Below are 19,627 nucleotides of genomic sequence, written 5' to 3'. Positions count from 1 at the left end.
ACAAACAAAACCTCTCACATGCTTTTCTGTTCAATCAGGGAGAAGGTGGAATCAGACCTGGTATTTCTGGGATTGCTGATCCTGGAGAATCGATTGAAGGAAGAGACCAAGCCTGTGTTAGAAGAGCTCATCTCTGCCCGGATACGGACTGTCATGGTCACAGGTATAGCTGCATAGTATACCATGGAAATGGGGGTGGGGTGGGGGGGACCTTGGAGATTCACACGGTGGGATCACTTCACAAGTATTGTACCAATGTCAAGGCTTCGCTCTAGGCTGTTGGCAACAGAAGGGCAAGCTGTTCATCAAGCATCTATCCCATGAGGCAAGAGACAACCAGTTAGTCAAATAGTGCAACACATGTTTTGAAACATACACATTGGGACAGTCCGAGGGCTGGCATGGTGATACATGCCATCACCCTGAGTCTGAAGCAGGAGAATTCCTACCAGTTGGAGGCTAGTCATGAGGACATAGTGAGTTTGGGGACAGATTGAATTGCCGAATGGGACGTTGTCGAAAAAAGAAAAAAGAAAAGTGAAAAGAGAAAAAAGAAGCAAGAAAAAAGAAAAGAAAACCCCAAACAACTCAACAACAACAAACACCAAGGGTCTAGAAAGATGGCTCAGCACTGAAGCTATCTGTGGAAGATAATTTTCCAGAAGCTCAGAGCCGGGAGTAACTCCGGCTTCTGGAGAATGTAACTCTCCTGGGCTCCGTAGGCCCTTGGCATGCAGATAACGTACACACAGGTAAAAATCCTCACATACATAAAATAAAATGAAATGATAAAAAATCAAAACAAACAATAAAAAGCACATAGCAAAAACAAGTCCCTTCTCCCCCGACCCCCAAATCCCAGATAGAGCAGCCTGGTCAAGTGTGTCTGACCATCTATTCTCTACAAGGCACTTAAGAGAAGCCTCTCTGTTTGCTGGCATTTGAAATAAGAGCTGAATAACACAAAGGTATGAGCCATGCAAAGATGACCATTTTTATTGTCAAGTATTAGAAGAAGTATCTTCCTCAGTGTGGTCTATGAGCTATGCCGACAGCCCATCAGTCAACGGAATCTTTCGTTCTGGACAAAAGGAACATGTTGTCATCTTGACTCTAATGCAAAGCCTCAGCCCTCATAAACAAGCTGTTGGTGGGGAAGGATCCCTCCAGGGAAATACATGACATAACTTCATAAACTTGCTTGGGCTTTTCAATGAGAAAGATACTACAGGTGAATAACTTATTTCTGAATTTATACTTCAAGTGGCTTGCTTTCTCCCACTGTGCTTTAAGCTCCATTGCTGGTGTGATTGACTCATATCCTTTCCAAAGCTCTCCTTGTGCACCTCCTGAGCTGAAGGTGAGAGCTAGGGACTCTGGAGTCCTTCTGTTTTCCTCCATACTTATCCACTCCAAGGTTCTCCATCCCACAATCCACAGCACCGTGTATACTTTGCTTTCTTCTTTTCTACTCTCCAGTCTGACTTCTAGGTCTTCCTGGGATAGTTGGGTAGCCCTCAATATTGCAAACTGCATTAGCACGTACATTCCAGGTTGTCTTAGGGTTTAATGCTGCTATTTAGTTGGGGAGGAAAGTGTTTATTTGTTTTACACTTCCATACCAAGGTTCATCACCGAAGGAAGTCAGGACAGGGAATCATATGGGACAGGAACCTGGAGGCAGGAGCTGACGCAGCAGCTGTGAAGAAGTGCCGTTTACTGACCTGCTCCCAATGGTTTGCTAAGCCTGCTTTCCTATAGAATACAGGACCACTGAGCCCTTCCCCATCAGTCACTAATAATAAAACACTCCACGGGCTTACTAACAGCCTCACTGATCTCACAGAGGCATTTTCTTAATTGAGGCTCCCTTGTCTCACAGGGCTTTAGCTTATACCAAGTTGATGTAAGAGTATCCAGTGCAAGCCAGGCGGTGGTGGCGCACGCCTTTAATCCCAGCACTTGGGAGGCAGAGGCAGGCAGATTTCTGAGTTCAAGGCCAGCCTGGTCTACAGAGTGAGTTCCAGGACAGCCAGGGCTATACAGAGAAACCCTGCCTCGCAAACAAACAAAATGAGTGTCCAGTGCATGCATGTTCACAGTCTGTCTTCAGCCTTTTTTTTTGGCGGGGGTGGGGGGGGGGGGGGGTTGTATGGATAAGAGCTGTTCATCCTCCAGATCAGTCTTTAGTCTCTCTTTTCCTTGCGTTGAAAATTCTACTCTGCCCTTTGTTGAGTATTTTCCACTTCTTCTTTCTTGTTCGCGGAGGCACAATGCTTTCTGACTTCTCACAAGTCCTTATAACAACTTTCTTTGTCTTCATGGGGGCAGATAGTTTTATTTTTACTATTAGTTTTTGCCAGTGGACTGGGAGTGAATGGTGTTTTTGTCTTCTGAGTCTGGGATTGTAAAACACAAGGCCAGCCCGCTAGAGGAAGCACACTCTTCGCCTACACATAATATTTCTTCTTTAACTTGGGAACTTAAAATATTAACGGGGTATACTCATATATTTTTCTTTTCCCTTTTTACTAATTCAGTCTGGAACAGAGCGCTTTTAATATGCGTTTCTTCCTGTGAAGAAAATATTCTCCATTGTTCGTTTAATTATTGCCTTTGTTCTCTCTTCATTATATTTTTACCCTGGATTTCTGTTTTTCACATGACAGGTTATTACAGGTCTGTGACAGCCTCCTGGATTCGTTCTCTCATTCTCTGACCTATAGTTTTTAAACAATTGCTATAGTTTTATAATCTTGCCCTCTTCTTTAAGGTTTGAGGAGGAGGTCACTTAATTTCTCCAAATCTCCAAATCATGGTATGGCTCTCAATAATGAACAATGACCATTATTATCTCCTTCAGATCACTGGCTTAGTTGAGAAGTGCTGTGAGTGTGTGTTCATATGGATGTGGGGTTAGACACTGCCCCCCACTCTGGACCTTGCTCTTGTACAGACAGACACCCCCACTCCAGACCTCTCCTTGGTGCAGACAGACACCCCCACTCCAGGCGTCTCCCTGGTGCAGTGATTGAGTTTCCCTCTTGTTTTTCCTCTTGACAACTCCAACCTCACCTGTCTCCAGCAGTTGCTGCCTGGCCAGTCATATGTTCTGTTCCATCTTTTCCTAGGCAGCTGTTGTGGCCTCTAGATTGCTACAGGTTTTGCAGTTTACCTGACACATCTGGGCTGTTCATCCTACTTGGTCTTTTTTAGTCTACCTGATTTTTATGTCGAGTCTGCAGTCATTTTGAGCATTATATACTATGTGCAATGTGCTAGTTTTCTCTAATAGCCTTTTTCTTTCATTTTGGACTTTCTGTTGTGTGACTATCTTATGTCTGGGGGTGGTTCTCATTGAGTTTAATCTATTTGGGCTTCTCTGGGATGCTTAGAATTCACAAATTGAAATCTCCTACAGGCTTCGGGGAATTTTCTTCACACACACACACACACACACACACACACTTCAATCTTTTTATTCTCTCCTTACTGACAAGAATGGAAGTCCTTTTAATAACCCAAGCCTCTGTTCATTTAAAACAGTGCTCTTTGTTCTCCAATGTGTGTAATGACTCTTGGTCGCCTGACTGCATCTAGTTTATTTTTAAAAATTTAGTGAATAAAAAAATTCAGGTGTTATATTTTTCATTTCTTAGTTATCCATTACAACCATACATATTAATTGGATAAATCTTTCTGTTTGTTTTTATAAATGCTAACTATGAACATGTAAAGGAGGCTTATACTAGCTTCTGTTTAAATTTTTATTTATTGTCAGATTGTGTATATTATGTGTGTGCTATGGCACACTTGTAGAGATCAGAGGACATATCTGTGGAGTCCATTCTGTCTTTCCACATTTATGAGGGTTCCCTACCTAGAGCTCAAGTAGTATTAGCTTCTTAAGACCGCTATCTGATCATTTCAACATGTGAATCAATTGAGAATTGGCAGTGTTGCTGTTGATTATCTATTTTAGACCAGGTTTGTTGTTACTGAACATACCCAATGTTGATCCTCCTGTAATACATAGGGTAGAATCTTCAGTTGCCCCAACCCCTGTCTGTCCTGGAACTCAGAGATTCCTGCTTCTACCTCTGGAGTGGGACTAAAGGTGTGTGCTATTACCACTAAGCTTCAGTCTTTTCTTGTTTTAGCCAATAATTAGCTGTCACATCTGTTTTGTCTATTATAAGTTGTAGTTTCAGAGTTAGCTTAAATTTGAAGTGTTTTTCTATTTTTGTCTGCCTCTCTCAAGCGTTTAGGTGTTACTCTGGTAAACGGTGGGGGAGTGACATGTCATAGTTTAGTTCTTAAACTCATGTTTTTCTATGGGTAAGCTTTTGCCTTTCTATGGTTTTCCTGATAGTGTACACTCTCCAAGAGCCCTCCTGACTCTTTTTTTTTTAATTAAAAAAAATTTTTTTTTTACCTGCTCTAGGCAGAAACACTGTGTTTAAGACTCTTGGTTGTAGCTGCCTGAGCAGTTCAGGGGACATACTAGGACACACACTCAAGCCAAACATTTCAGAGGAAAGAGATAAACATTGAGAAACCCATCTCTTGCTAGCTTGCTTCTCCAGCTCTGATTCCTTCCATAGTGTGCCTGCTTTTGTTGACTTTCCGAAGTCCTCAGGTGATTGCTTTGTGGTTATTGTTTGGTTTTCAGTTGTAATCACTCGGGGAGATAGACAGCAGTGGACTCACTCTATTTCTACCAGGAGAGGAGCCACTGGGTATGATATTAAGCCAAATGGCTTCCTACACATTTACAAAGATTGTAATTAATGGCAAAGTACATTTAAAAATTTCCTTCCTGCTTGCTGACAAAAATATCCCAGTAAGTTATGAAGTAGCATGATGAAAAAGAGTCAGAATCAGAGGGATTATGAAATTCCTGGTCAGGCTGAAACAACCTTAGTAATTATCATTATACCTAATACAAGAACAGAGCCCTTAGCGAATTTCTCAACTCCTGTATGTATTGGTGCGTTCTCTCCATCATCATCTGAGGATGTTCTTTCTTTATTCTAGGTGACAATCTTCAGACTGCAATAACAGTGGCTAGAAAGTCTGGGATGGTTTCCGAAGGCCAGAAAGTCATTCTTGTTGAGGCAAATGAAGCCACCGGCTCTTCATCGGCATCGATCTCTTGGAAATTAGTGGAAGAGAAGAAACCTGGTCCATTTGGGAGTCAGGTATACCCAGCACAGGCAGTCTGCTGTATTTCCTGACTTGCCACACAGTGGTGGCCATAGTTGTGACCAGCTCAAGTTTTGAGGCAACCCCAAGTCAATGAACTTCTCCAGGTGTTTAACAAATAGGAACCCGATTATGCCAGTTTTCCACATTCTTCCTACTTCTAAGCTTCAGACTTCCCTGGCTTCTGACAGTAACCATTCCTTTACTCCTACGGAGCCTTTGACTTCTTACTAGAAAGAACACAATAAGCAAGACTGTGCCTAACTTCTCACATTTCCCCTTGCCTGTCAGCCACCTCATTGGGTTCAAAGGGGACTTACCTTTGGACAACCTCCTGTGTGCACTAGATAATCAGTCTATGTCTTCAAGGTAGGAAAAATTGTTCACTTATGTCCAGTCTTGTTTGTATTCTATTTCCATTGTGTCCTTATGGAACAATATTAATCTTGTTAGAAAAAGGAGCCCCGACAAGCCCTCACTCCCAGGAGAGAGTTGTTCCCTTGCAATGCTCTTCTATCAGACTTGTGAATTGTATGAAGTGCACACATCTCTGGGCCTCACAGAGATCACATTGAGATGAGAAAAGGACATGAGTATGAGCTGTTCTAATCCGCCAGTGGCTGTGCTGTGTGAAGGTCAGTCCAGCAAAGAAGCAGGAGTTCTCTCAGGGACCAGGGCTGGAATGTGACTTTTCAAGAAAGTCCCTGGTCTAACATCAGTCCTCGCTGTCAGATATGCTTGTGGTCCCAACCACTCTAGCAATGGGTAGAACATAGAACAGTTGTTCTTTGCTTTGCAGGACACCTATATCAACATTAGAGAGGAAGTCCCAGAAAATGGCAGAGATGGAAGCTACCATTTTGCCCTGAGTGGAAAATCCTTTCATGTTATAAGCCAATATTTCAGCAGCTTATTGCCAAAGGTGAGTTTTATGGAAGCAATGACATTTCTGTGCAGATAATGAGCATGTCACTTATATATAGCATGACTCCCAAAGAGCTTCAGTGTTGGTCATGGATAAAACAAAAACAAAAAGAAACAAAACAAAACAAAAGCTATCTAGTTCTATACATCACAAAAGAGGGGAATGGTTTTTGAAAAGTTACTCTTATTTCCTATTAGATTTGAAAATAATAAACCCGAGGAATGAACTTTATGCCAGCCCTAGGAAAATGTAAGGAAGATTTGGCACTGCACAGCTCTTACCATGTTGCCACAGGATAGGCATTTCACAGTTTAGTAGGAGCCCAGAGGTGGAACAGAAAGGCAGGCAAAGATAGAAGAGCACCATTATGTTTGTGGTAGAAGACCCCCTTTTTAAAAATGCCAAACTTAAAGCTATTTTTACACAAGTAAACTCATCATAAGGGCAAGTAACTCATTTATAAACAATAGACTTTGACTATATGCTGAACTGAGTTTACAGCCATAGAGACAAGGGGCACATTGCTGTCATATAGAACTTAAAAGTGTGAAGAAGAGAAACCAGTACAGGATACTATACCCTCTGACCATCCACATTCCAGGGCTCCCTAAGTTTGGGATTGAAGCTGAGTTTCATAATTGGTCAAGCTCATATAACATTATTAAATCACAAATAGTCTTTATTTCATCACCTGGTGATTTTCAGCTAGTTATGAACAATTTTCTGGGAAGCAGCTGCGTCTTTGCCTTCTCCTGGGTCCTGCTGTATGTCTCGATTGTAATACCTCGGATTCCATTGGTTCAACTTTCTGTGAAGCTCAAGATTTTTCAGGATATGCTAGAGAAGGCAGTATTCCCCATGGCAGCTGGGTTCAATTACACGGGGCATTTAAAAAAAATAAACTATTTTTATAAATACTTATATTTTGTTTTCATTGGGTTTATTTGAAAACATAAGTCTCAATGTCCATCTTTAAAATACAAAGAAGAAGAGGAGAAAGAGGAGGGGGGACAGGAAAAGGAGGAGGCAGAGGAAAAGGAGGAAAAGGAGCAAGAGGAGGAGAAGAAGGAGGAATTATTTCACTGGGAACAAACTTTCGCCATTCATGAATACCACTAGCCAATGTTCTGTGCTTTGTGTGTGACTAGCTGCCCTCATAAAACATTTTTCCTTGATTTTTCTGTTGTGGTGGTGCTTACAGATACTGATCAATGGGACCATCTTTGCAAGAATGTCTCCTGGGCAAAAGTCAAGCCTGGTGGAAGAATTCCAGAAACTGGAGTAAGTGGTTTTGCCCAATATGAAGTGATGGAGGTGTGGCAGTCAGGGTATGGGAGAGGCTTGAACTGATGGAGGCCTCACGCAGTAACCGAGATGGAACAGGTCCAAGGAGCTGGGTAGCTATGTTAGAGCTGGGGTTCTGACACAGGGCAGGTGACAGTCACTGGGAAACTTAAGAAAAGTAGCAGTATGTGTTCTATGCTTCCCTGACTTTGTTGTTCATGTGAGGTTGGAACACAGCATTTTTCTTTTTAAAATTTTTATTTTTTATGTATGTCACATGCTGACCACAGTTTCCCCTACCTTCACTCCTTCCAGTTCTCTCTTCAGCTCCCCTCTCCCTCAGAAAGATTCTTCTTTCATTATTAAAAAAAAAAAAGCCAAACCAAAACACCAGGCCTCCCAGGGATATCATCATATCATGGCATAACAAATTACAATAAAGCTAGGCACAAACCCTCATCTCAAGGCTGGACAAGGTGACCCAGTAGGAAGACAGGCATCTCAGTCATAAACAAAAGCATCAGGGTCATTCCCACTCCCACTTTTAGGGATACCATAAAAATATCAAACTACACAACCATAGCATATATGCAGAGGACCTAGCTCAGACCCCTATACAGTCCATGATTGTTGATTAAGTTTCTGTGAGCCCCATGAGCCCTATTTAGTTGATTCTGTGGGTCCCGAACACAGCATTTTGGGAAAGCTCCTCACACAAGTCATTGTTGCACCCAAAGCTAAGAACTGTTATACGAGAATACAGGGTCACAAAAAGGGTACGGGTGTGAACTGAGACAGGAAGGGTATGAGCTCAGACACTGAAGGAACAGGAATTTAGGCTCCGTATTCATAATCTATCATCCCAATTATAGTATAGAGGATCATCACATAGCTCAACATTAAAATATTCTTATGCTAAAGCATCTTTCTATCACATCATTAGGACACTTCAATACCAAGAGTCTTCATTTTCAGATGAAATGAGTGTCCAGGGTTCTACCTTTTGACAACATATTTCCTTTTAAGGAAAACTCATGGTGGACCATATCAATGTGACCCCCACTCTAACTCCATCTTCCCAATTACATGATTTAGTCATTAAGGCAGCTTCTCTACTTAGAGAGCCCTGTCTTCTCATGGTTGAAAACTACAAAAGGGATTCAGAGTAAACTGGCTACTTATAGCAGTGTAAAAGCAAAGCACAACACATCCTGTGAGTACTTGAACTAAGAAACCGACCATTCATTATCTTAGCCAACAACAGTTCCAGACAAGAGGGTTCACCCAACCATCAACACCATGCCAAAGCAGACCTCTGCTTTCTTTCTTCAACATCTGGGCCTGGTGCTTCATGACCACTGGCAGGGTGCATTTCCTCCAAAACCCAGTGCTCATGAGTGTGACTTAACTAGCCACTTTCCAGTCTAGCAATTGATGTTAAAAATGGCAAAGCGAGAAGACTAAAACCTAGATCTGGTGTCTTGATAAAATCCTGCAACCACCGGACTGTGCTGTCTCATGAATGGTTATTTTTGTGAAGGAGAAAACTGTTCTATAATCAGTGAAGTGCCTATGAAGTGCCCAGGGATGTCCTAGGTTTCTCATCCATTGTGAGAACTATGCAGTCACACATGGCATCGACCAGTCTCTTAGGGGGAATATCCTTATAATAAAATGTTTAAACCCTTAAGTAAGGTTGGTTACCTTTAAAAAAAAAACTAGAGAAATTAGCTTTGTGAATAAACCAGCCTTGATCTCTACAATTCAATTCACTTGGTCTTCTTCTTCTTCTTCTTTTTTTAAAGCTACTTTGTAGGTATGTGTGGAGATGGTGCCAATGACTGTGGGGTAAGTAGCTATCAGCGTGGGGCCACAATTTCTCCAAAATACTTGGGATGGATATCTTTTTATGGATGGATAAACTGGCACCAAGGACTTGGGAAAGTTTTGATCAAAGCTACTAAATGAGTCACTGGTTACTAAATGTTAAATAATATCCAGCTTGGCTCTAGAACCCTCTCCTTGGTAGGTGTCTAGTGGCATTTCTTTCTGAAATGGCAGGCAGGGTAGAGTCTGGTTTAGTGTCTCAGGTTACCTTGTGGCCACTGTGTGTGTGTGTGTGTGTGTGTGTGTATGTGTGTGTGTATGTGTGTGTGTATGTGTATATGTGTGTGTATGTGTATATGTGTGTGTGTGTGTGTAGTGTATGTGTACGTAGGCAATTAACAGACTCTTTGCTTTCAGGCCCTGAAGATGGCTCATGTCGGCATCTCTTTATCAGAGCAGGAGGCATCGGTGGCCTCTCCTTTCACTTCCAAGACTCCAAACATTGAATGCGTGCCACATCTCATCAAGTAAGAGCTTGTTTTCCCTCGTATTATTTTCTCTTTTGACTTTTGGGTGCAGACAATATTATTCTTCTGGGGAAAAGCAGAAGAGCTATGTGTAGAGAGGGTGCTTTCTGTAAAAATATAAACATTCTTCTGCCTAATAGATTTCAAAAGAGTCATAAATAATGTTGTTGGGGAAGGGGTAAAAATAATGTTGGGAGAACAGTGCTGTTTCCAGTAAAAGTCATTGATTGTATCTTTTTCTTTCTCTTTCTTTTCTTTGTTTGAGTCAGAATTTCTCTGTATAGCCCTGGCTGTCTTTAAACTCTCTGTGTACACCATACTGGCCTTGAATTCACAGAGATATGCCTGTCTCTGCCTCCCAAGTGCTGAGAGTAAGCGCATGGGCCACCACTATCCAGCCAAGTTAGATCTTTTTTTTTTTTTTTTTTTTAAAAAAGGTTGTCACTACTTTGAATTACATTAGCAATTTTGTTTTGATGCATGTTCCTGGGAGATTGGGAAAACCCACTTGTTTTTTTTTCCCCCTCTTGGCTCTTTGTGTTTCCTTGGGGTACCTTTCTCATCCCCAGTCTTTAAAAAGTCTTTATTACTTCTTGCTGTGCCCACTGAATTCACCTTGGTTCTATATTTGTACTGCTGGTATATTTAGCTTGAATAGTAGGAACAGCATAGTGGTCAATCTCCGTCAATACAGATAGCATATGTTTATAATTTAAAATGTGTCTGATAGCATATTAAAAATATCCTACAGATGGAGACATGATTAGTATATCTTTCATAAATAAAGAAACTAAGAGTAGTTAACGTAAGTGATGTGCCCATGGCCAGAGACCACAGATGGCTGGAGATCATGTTTTATCTACTAGCATACTTTTTCTGCCATATTAATATAATGAGTTGGCTAGCCTCCTTGTTTCTCCATGCACTCGAGTAGGGTTTGTTGAGTTGCAACTTAGTGTCAGGATGTAAGGGATGTTAGTAAAGACAACTGTCCCAGAGATTCCTATGTGCTAGCAAAAATATAATGGGTAGTATAAAGGCCATATCGTGGCTGGGAAAGAGGAGTAAGCTGCTTGGGGAAACCTCACTCTAACAGGTGAGAAACAGGAAGAAATTACTTCCCTGGCAGAGCCAATGACAGCAGCAGGACCTGGTTTGAACAAATAGGAGGTTACTATACCAAGTAAATTAAAGTTGCAGCCCCAATCCCAAATAAAATAGAATGTGGTCTGTTTTGTGCTTGAATATTGTATTTGTTCAGCACCAGCCAACAGCACAAAGAAAGGAACACGCTCATTGCGTCCAGTCTATTTAAATCCAAGGCACAGGTGATTTGAACGTACACACCATTTTTAGTGCAGCAAAAATTAGAATTTCTGAGGTGAAATTTGGATCACACATTTGCCAAATTCCCAAAGCACCTGCTTGAAAATGCTCCCACACCTTATTTACTTCCCTTAGTTCACAGATGCAGAAACTGAGGCAGGGGAGTGACCTTCCGAATCCTATTAGCACACGTGTATGAGGTCTGAGACTGGCTCCCAGGTCCCCCGGCTCTGAGTTCAAGGACTGAACCAATTTCATACACAATGGACACAAGTAACCGTAAATCAGAGTCCATTGCTGGGTCAAGGCTGTGGACACTGGCCAAGAACTGCTCTTTTCCAAAAAAACCAGGCATTTAGCTCCCACTGGCTCAAGGCTGTGCACAGTTGGAGACAAGCTATCATATAACCAGATGTCTGGCTTTTTATCTATTTTTGTTGTTCTAAGTTCAGATCAGAAACATACACACACACACACACACACACACACACACACACACACACACACACAGAATAACACCCAGTTTCTCTCCCCCACTTGCTTCATCTGCTCTCATTGCTTTTTTTTCCACAGGGAAGGCCGTGCTGCTCTCGTTACATCCTTTTGCATGTTTAAGTACATGGCCCTCTACAGCATGATTCAGTATGTTGGTGTTCTGCTGCTCTACTGGGTATGACTTGGGACCAAGCCTCCTTTAGTGAGAACTAAAGCAAGTAGTTGAGCCAGTGGGCAAAAAATGCCTGGATGTTTGTGTACCAAGGATCCTTCTAAAAGTGTCCCCAAGAGCTCACAAAATAAGTCAGGACTAGATGGACCTGCAGGACAAGCCATGGCTCTCTGATATAGAGACACAACATCAAGTGACAACCGAGGGACAGAATATAATGTCATTTTATTCTCATTGTAATGTTCACTGTGTGGATCAGGTATCTGCTTTCCCAATTCTATTTATTTAAGAGTGGATTCTAGGACTGGAGTAGTGCTTTAATAACTGGTGTTCTAGCTTGATTCTCTGTTACTGTGATAAAATATGAGCCAAACAAAAGCAACTAAGGGGGAGGAAAGAGATTATTTAGCTTATAGGTTTCTGTACATTTCTCATAGGAATAAATACAGTAACTCAAGGCAGGAGTGGGAAGCAGAAACCAACGGAGAAACACTGCTCACAGGCTTGCTTTCCCTAGCTTGCTCAGCTCCTTTACATACATAGCCTAGTCCTGTCTTCCCAGGGATGGCCCGGGGCCACAGTAACCTGGGTCGTCCTTTATCAATTAACAATCAAGGAAACATCACACTGACCTGTCCATAGGCTAATCTGATGGAGTCAGTTTTTCAGTTGAAGTTCCTTTACCTAAGTGTTCCAAGTTGGCAGCAGACATTAGTCATCACAGCAGACTTCCCTTTGTAGTTTCAGGGTAGTGACTATCCAGCCACCCACCTGGAACACCCAAATGGTAACATACAGTAGCAGGACACACCTATGTGCCATATAGACACAGGAGCTAGAAATAACCCAGGAGCATAGATAACAGAAAAACAAATGGAGCAAGGAAGTCAATAGCACCAAGCCTTGCATGTATCCCACCTTCATGCTATGCAATTCATTTAGTGGCATGTTTGCACGATTTAAGTAGTTTTTAAAAAGCTGTGTCTAACATCCAAATCTTAACAGTCACGAAAGCTTAGCAACTGACTTTCAATAACCTAGCATAGCTCTCATTCCCTAGATACACAGATGTGGAAATTGGCGGGTCATGATATAAAAATGAACACGTGTATCCTGTGGTGGCTCTTATCATTTAACAGGCTATAAAAGAGAACAGAGGTCACTATTTATGTGTGATTTCCATGTGCGAGCTCACTTTCCAACACTAAGGAAGGGAGCCGTCCCTGCAGATATCTTATCCAGTCTCCTCTTTGCTTCGTATTTTCTCTCTCCTCGGGTCAAGCTCCTGGTCTCAAAACCTTGGTTTCAGATAGGTTTTCAGCCTCTCTGATGAGGGCACTAGAGGTTAAGCTGCTTGTGGGAATTGGATCCTATTTTGGAATCCCAACAGTTTATTGCCCTCAAAAGTATAATTCAATATGGCATACTATGGTCTCCGTTTCTCTCTAGTTCGAGAGCAGGGAAGCAACATGCCTGAAGTCAGAGGCTCAAACATTCTTTTGTAAGAACAGTGAGACAATTTATTAATAGTGTATAGCATCTCACCTAACAATGCCCAAGATGCATGTTGTGAATTCAGTTGCTCTGACTTTCTATCAGGGAAGACTGTGTAAGATTACCAAACAGCTGTTACGTGTGACTATTGGGGACGCATGGTTTATTGCACCAGACCAAACCCACACGTTCTGTTAGTCATCAGTAAAGGGACAGGACAGATCTAGCATGTGGTCCCCTTAGCTCTGGGTATCCCGGATGTAGGACACCTTGCCTGGGAAGCACACACAGGAAGTTGTTCTGAAGTTAGAGGCTTTCACATACATGGGTCTCCCTACCACCCTCCACAGCCTCCACCACTCACTAACCCGAACCGTGGCATGTCCTCAGTAAGCTTGAAAAAAATTTAAAGTTATAGGGAGACACAATGCGATTCTTGTTAAGCTTCATCCACACACTTATCATTCTTTAATCTGCTTTCCTTTTGGTTTGCAGAAGACAAACAGCCTTTCAAATTACCAGTTTCTATTCCAGGATCTGGCCATCACGACTCTTATTGGTGTAACAAGTAAGAACTTTAAAACTTTCTGCCTGGAGGCACTTCTCCCTACTCCCTTCCCTCCACCCCAGGAAGGGCTGTCTGTCAGCAGCAGGATTGTATAGTTTAGTCCCAGAGATGGGGTGTGGCCACAGAATATTCAATTCTATTAAAAGAAATTGTTAAGAAAGGGGAAGCTAGCTTTTTGCCTTTCCCCTGAAGTATAGAACTTCTATAAATGGGCACTAATCAACCAAAATGAAAAAGCACCTGGGAACTAGGCAATGACTTGGGTGTGCTTTTTCAGTGTAGATGCAGTTGAAATGTGCTTCGCTTGTAGAGCTGAATGGCCTTGATCTTAATGACCTCCGAATTGCCGCCTCTTGCCACGGAAAGTGGCACTTAAGGGCAATTCTGTCATCATAACGCTCCCACCTCCCACCTGTCTAATGAGTATGTGGATTGTCTCCTACATAGGGAAAAATTTCAATGTATGAATGCATTTTCAAGCTATTTTAGGTTGCTAGCAATGTTGAGACCAAGGTACAGAGATTTCTTTTGCACCTCTCCCTTCCAAGTAGACACAGCTTTCCCTATTGCAAGCCTCATTCCTGTCCCAAGGAAGGCACATTGACCTCCACGCATCTGTGCATTATTATTCCTCCAAAGCTCATAGTCTGCATTTGGGTTTACTCTTAATTTGAACTCTATGAGTTTGGACATGTCATATGGCAGATGTCTATCATTGTGCTACCATACAGAGTGTTTACCTTCAAAAATGTTTTATGCTTTTTTTTTTGTTCTTCCTTCCCCCAAACTTATGACAACCACCGTGGTCTTTTAACAGTCTCTACACCTCTCCAGAAACTTCTGCAGTTGGAATTATATACACACCAGGCCATTCAGATCAGCCTTTTTCATATAATAACTCTATACATTCGAGGTTTCTACACACCTTACATAATTGGAAGTTTACCCCTTTAGTGTGCTGAATGATATTCTGATGTCTCTATGCCAGTTTATTTCTCCCTTCACCTACTGAAGGACAACTTTGTTGCTTTCAAGTTTTGACAGGCTAAGACAAAAACTGCTTTGGACATCTGTGTGTAGGGCTTCGTGTGAACATGGGTCTTCAATTCCACTGTCCACTTTGCTTTGAGAGTTCAGCGGTAATAGGTGTCCTTTATGAGTCACCCCAGGGATCACTGTCCAGGAGTGTGAAAATGGCTAACTTGCTGCAAAGGTTCCGCTCTTTTTACATGTGCAGTGGTCTTGCTTTCATGCCTTTTCTTCTGTAATTTTAACAGCTCTCATGACAATTCATTCTCAAACCATGCACAGAACTACACAAGAACATCTCAGGGGGAGGAAATGATCTCCACTCGGTCACTCCCCTGCCTGTGGCTGCCCAAGTTGTCCATGCCTGTCTGTAGTTTATAGCGATGGCCATGTCTTCTCCAGCACTGGCCTCGCAACACCACTCTCTTACCTGAAAAGGTTCCTTTCTTTTCACTTTAGTGATACCACACTCTCCTGGTTTATCTACCACTTAAATGATACAGCTTCCATCTTTCTGTTTTAATCTCCTTAAACCCTGTTCTCAGAGCATTGTCACTTCAGCTTGCACCCTATCTTGAAGGGATGCCAACTAGCTACAGGACTTTAAACTCATCTCTGTGTGATGAATCCTTAGTTTATATCTGCAGACAAGATGATTATCTGGAGCTCTGCAATGAAGAAGCACCCAGCTTTGCATATTTAGCAGGGCCCGCACAGGACATAGTGGAGCTAAACCCTCAATTCTTCCAGACCTAGTTATATGAACTTACTGAGTGGTTTGTCTGTGCTACTTAATGCTCCAGGAATTTGGGGTATGTCAGTGAAACAGGAGAAGAGAGGCAAAACTGTCCTTTTCTTTTTATGTCATACAGTCTATGAGATAACATCACTACCTCCCTAGTTACTCAAATCAAAGAACGATTCTGAGTTTCTCTCTCTTTTTTTTTCTCAGTCTTTCCGTCTAATACATATAAATTTCTGTAGTGAGTGGTTTGAATAGAAATGGCCTCCATAGGGTGGTATGTTTGAATTCCTGGACACTAGGGGGTGATACTACCTGAGAGAGATTAGGAGGTGTGGCCTTGTTGAAGGAAATGTATCACTGAGATGGGCTTTGGGGTTTCAAAATCCCAAGCCAGGCCCAGTGTTGCTTTATTCCTGCTGCTTAAGGTTCTAGATGTAGAACTATTAGCTACCTCTCTAGCACCATGTCCGACTGTGTGCCTTACTCCCTGCTATGATGATAATGGACTAAACCTCTGAATTGTAAGCCAGGCCCAATGAAATGCTTTCCTTTATAAAAGTTGCCATGGTTATGGTGTCTCTTCACATCACATCCCAGCTCCATTTTTTTGTCAGTGCAATATAACCACACTCTCCTATTTTGTTGGGTGGGCCAGGACAGCATTGCCCATACAATTGCTCTGGCTTTCATTCTTGCTGACAACCTCACTGCTCTTTTTAAAAAAGTTCCATAGAAAGTTACAGGCTGCCCTAAAGTATTTCTATGCAAACTCTCTTTGGCGGTTCCATTTACCTTTCACACAGAATAGTTTTTGTTAGAATGTAAATATTATGATGCCACTCTTTCGCTTAAGATGGTCCAGTATGGTCTAGCAAGATGGATCAGCAGGTAAAGATGCTTGCCTCGCAAGCCTGGAGATGTGGGTTCAGCACCCACACGAAAGTGGGAGGAGAAAATGAAACCACTCCAGAGATAGGTCCTGTGATCACACACGTGCAGTGTGACACATGCCCTCCCACCACAGTAACAATAGTAAAAAAGTGCAAACAAAAGCTTTTAGTAACTTCTATCCCATGAAATCCAAATCTTAGGTGACCGAGGTCCTACCTACATCAGCACCACCTCATATTACCTCCCACCTGAGATACACAGGCAGACATGGTGCTAAAGAAGTAGCTGAGAGTTTTACATTTTGATCTGAAGGAAACAGAAAGAGAGTGACATTGTGGGTGCCTGGTGCCTGCAGAGACCAGAAAAGGGTGTTGGATCCCATGTAACTGGAGTTACAGATGGTCGTGAGCCACCATGCGGGTGTTGGGAATCAAACCCAGGTCCTCTGCAGGAGCATCCAATGCTTGTAACCACTGAGCCACCTCTCTAACTCCAATGCTTTTCTTTATCACATTCACCATCTCTCCAGACTCCTCCCTGTTCTTCTTTTCTTCCTTTCCCAACCAACTTAGTGTCCGGTAAAATCATGATCCCGTCAAGACTGATGTGTGCTGGACAAATAAAGGTTCTTGTATGTGTATTCTCCTGCTGGAGCGTAGCTGACTTAGTTGGGGATATACTCTTAGAGAAAACTGACTCCCCTTCTCCCAGAAGCTATCAGTCGCCAATAGCTCCTCAGTGGGGGTAGTGCTTTATGCCCAATTCCCTGTTCTGTGCTGGGGCTGGATCTGGTCTACACTTGCACAGACCTTGTGCATGCTGCCACAGCTGCTGTGAGCTCACATGTGCAACTGCCCTGTGTCCTGAAGACACTGTCTCATTACCGTCATCTATCAGCTCTCACTGTACATCCTTTCTGTCCGCCCCTTCCCAACCACCCCATTTGCAAAGATCCCAGAGTTTTTGGAGAATGGGCTGTGACACAGATATCCCATTTAGAGCTGAGCATCCCACAGTCCTGATGGGTTGTAGAACGTCTCTGTGTTAATTACCATCTGGTGCCAAAAGAATCTTCTCAGATGGAGGCTTGACAAGTGCCTTCGTCGTTCCACTCTGATGGCCGAGAACCCAACACATTCCTGCTCTCATGCATGCAAACCTTGGATTTGTTTCGTAGTGAATCTGAATGGCGCCAACCCCAAGCTCGTGCCTTTCAGACCTGCAGGGCGGCTGATCTCACCACCTCTTCTGCTCTCGGTTATCCTCAACATCCTGCTCAGTTTGGCCATGCACATCTTGGGCTTCATCCTGGTGCAGAAGCAGCCTTGGTATATCATGGACTATCACAGGTATCAGCCTGGCCTCAGATATACCTCCTTGAAGTCTGACTTCTGTCAAACATTATCTGGCCCATATGAAGGGAGGCAAATGAGTCTACACCTACCAAGGGTGTTAATTCCCTTCAATCCTTTGGGGGGGGGGATTGCCAACTATTATTTGTCTTTTATTACATAATTTGTTCTGTGTTGATTACTAATAAGGGATTCTAACTTTCCTGGTTCTCCCACTTTAAAGAGCCTCGTTTAAACTGTGTCCAATAAAATGATCAAAATCTTTCCCTTTCAAAACTGCCTTGTTCAACAATAAAGTATATGTTAATTAAGTAGGCATTAATTAATGATTCTTAAGTTTCTTAAAAGACGAATCAGAATTTACTCTCCTCTACCCCTGTATCCTTAGTACACATGATGGATGAACAGCTTAATGAACAAGTAGCGGTGGTATCTGCCTATGTATCTATTTGACTACTCATACATACAAAACTATAGATCTGTCTGTGCTTATTTTTTTCTTGTGTCTTCTTCACTAAACAATTATGAAATACTGGATATTTGCTCTTAACAGTGCTTGCCACGGTGACCCGCAGATGGAAATGTGTTCTGAGAACTCCATTGGCTTTTTTGGTTTTCTTTGTAGTGTCTGCCCCGTGAGAAATGAGAGCGCCTCAGCCTTAACTGCATCTCTCAGCGTTCCCGAGAAAACCAGAAGTAACAGCACCTTTGCGAGTTTTGAGAATACGACAATATGGTTTTTGGGAACAATCAACTGTATCTTTGTGGCTCTTGTATTCTCTAAAGGAAAGCCATTTAGGCAGCCCACCTATACAAACTGTGAGTGACACTGTGTTCGAGCAGAGGGACGATTATTAACCATTGCTGATCATTAGAGCAGGTATGCTCAGGCCTCTCAGGAAGGAAGCAACTGCACAGCCCAGCCCAGCCCAGCCCAGCCCAGTCCAGCCCAGCCCAGTCCAGCCCAGCCCATCCAGCCTAGCCCAGCACAGTCTCAGCTAGAGATCCTTCACTTCCACTCAGAGCTCTGAAACAACAACAACAACAACAACAAAACAAAAAACAACAACAAAAAAAACCCACTGTGATCTCATTCCCCTGCCTCTCTCATCCCCTTAAAGAAATTCTTTTTCCTACCATGGTTCCACCCGACATTGTCTTTGGGTGATATCTCTTGGGATCAGTCTTAGCTGAGAAGCTCAATGTAAAGACCGATCTTGTAACCATCTATCAGAATTCACCCCGAAGACATGAGAAGGGTCACACCTCAGCTGGGACTTGGTGTCATGAAGGCTGGTCAGGATGGCACTGTGTAGTGGCAGACTGGGAGTCGTCTGGCCACCCACCATGCATCATTGGGGACCCTCTTGGCTGGAGTAATTTGGGGCAGAGAGGTTATTTAGGAGAACCCGTCCTAGCCTCCGAGACAGATATTTGTATATCGATACTAACCCTCTAATTATAAAAATTCAGAAGCACAAGTTGAAGGATCACTATCCTCAATATGAAGTTGTTCCAGGAAGAGTAATTTTGTCTTTTTCCTCATTGGGATGAAGAAGCTGTTGAATGTTCATCTTTATATAATCACAATTTAAAATCTCATGTATTTATGGCATTCTTGGTTTTCCAGAAATGGATTTGAGGCAGAAGACTTGTATTAAGGCAAGATACTTAAATGTCTTTAAAAACGTATTAAAGGGACATTTTGCCATTGTTATTTTATATATATATATATATGTAAATATATATATTTACCACCTGTACTAATTGAAATGTAAAATAGTTGT

At 42.4% G+C, this 19,627-nt stretch overlaps 1 protein-coding gene across 1 annotated transcript in view; it reads left to right on the top strand.

Moving 5' to 3' along the window:
* Atp13a4 (ATPase 13A4) overlaps positions 1–19,627 on the top strand; it is a 130,881-nt gene that overhangs the window by 99,623 nt on the left and 11,631 nt on the right. The window contains exons 19-28 of the mRNA XM_021184681.2: positions 39–163; positions 5,038–5,201; positions 6,005–6,127; positions 7,332–7,411; positions 9,220–9,262; positions 9,659–9,768; positions 11,668–11,764; positions 13,751–13,823; positions 17,666–17,837; positions 18,466–18,659. Of these exons, the coding sequence (XP_021040340.1) occupies positions 39–163; positions 5,038–5,201; positions 6,005–6,127; positions 7,332–7,411; positions 9,220–9,262; positions 9,659–9,768; positions 11,668–11,764; positions 13,751–13,823; positions 17,666–17,837; positions 18,466–18,659 (1,181 nt within the window). The remainder of the gene's footprint in view (positions 1–38; positions 164–5,037; positions 5,202–6,004; positions 6,128–7,331; positions 7,412–9,219; positions 9,263–9,658; positions 9,769–11,667; positions 11,765–13,750; positions 13,824–17,665; positions 17,838–18,465; positions 18,660–19,627) is intronic.

The sequence above is a fragment of the Mus caroli genome, chromosome 16 (genome assembly GCF_900094665.2).
Source record: "Mus caroli chromosome 16, CAROLI_EIJ_v1.1, whole genome shotgun sequence".
Classification (NCBI taxonomy): domain Eukaryota; kingdom Metazoa; phylum Chordata; class Mammalia; order Rodentia; family Muridae; genus Mus; species Mus caroli.
Note: the sequence above shows the minus strand (reverse complement) of the source record. Positions and strands in the feature narration are given on the sequence as shown.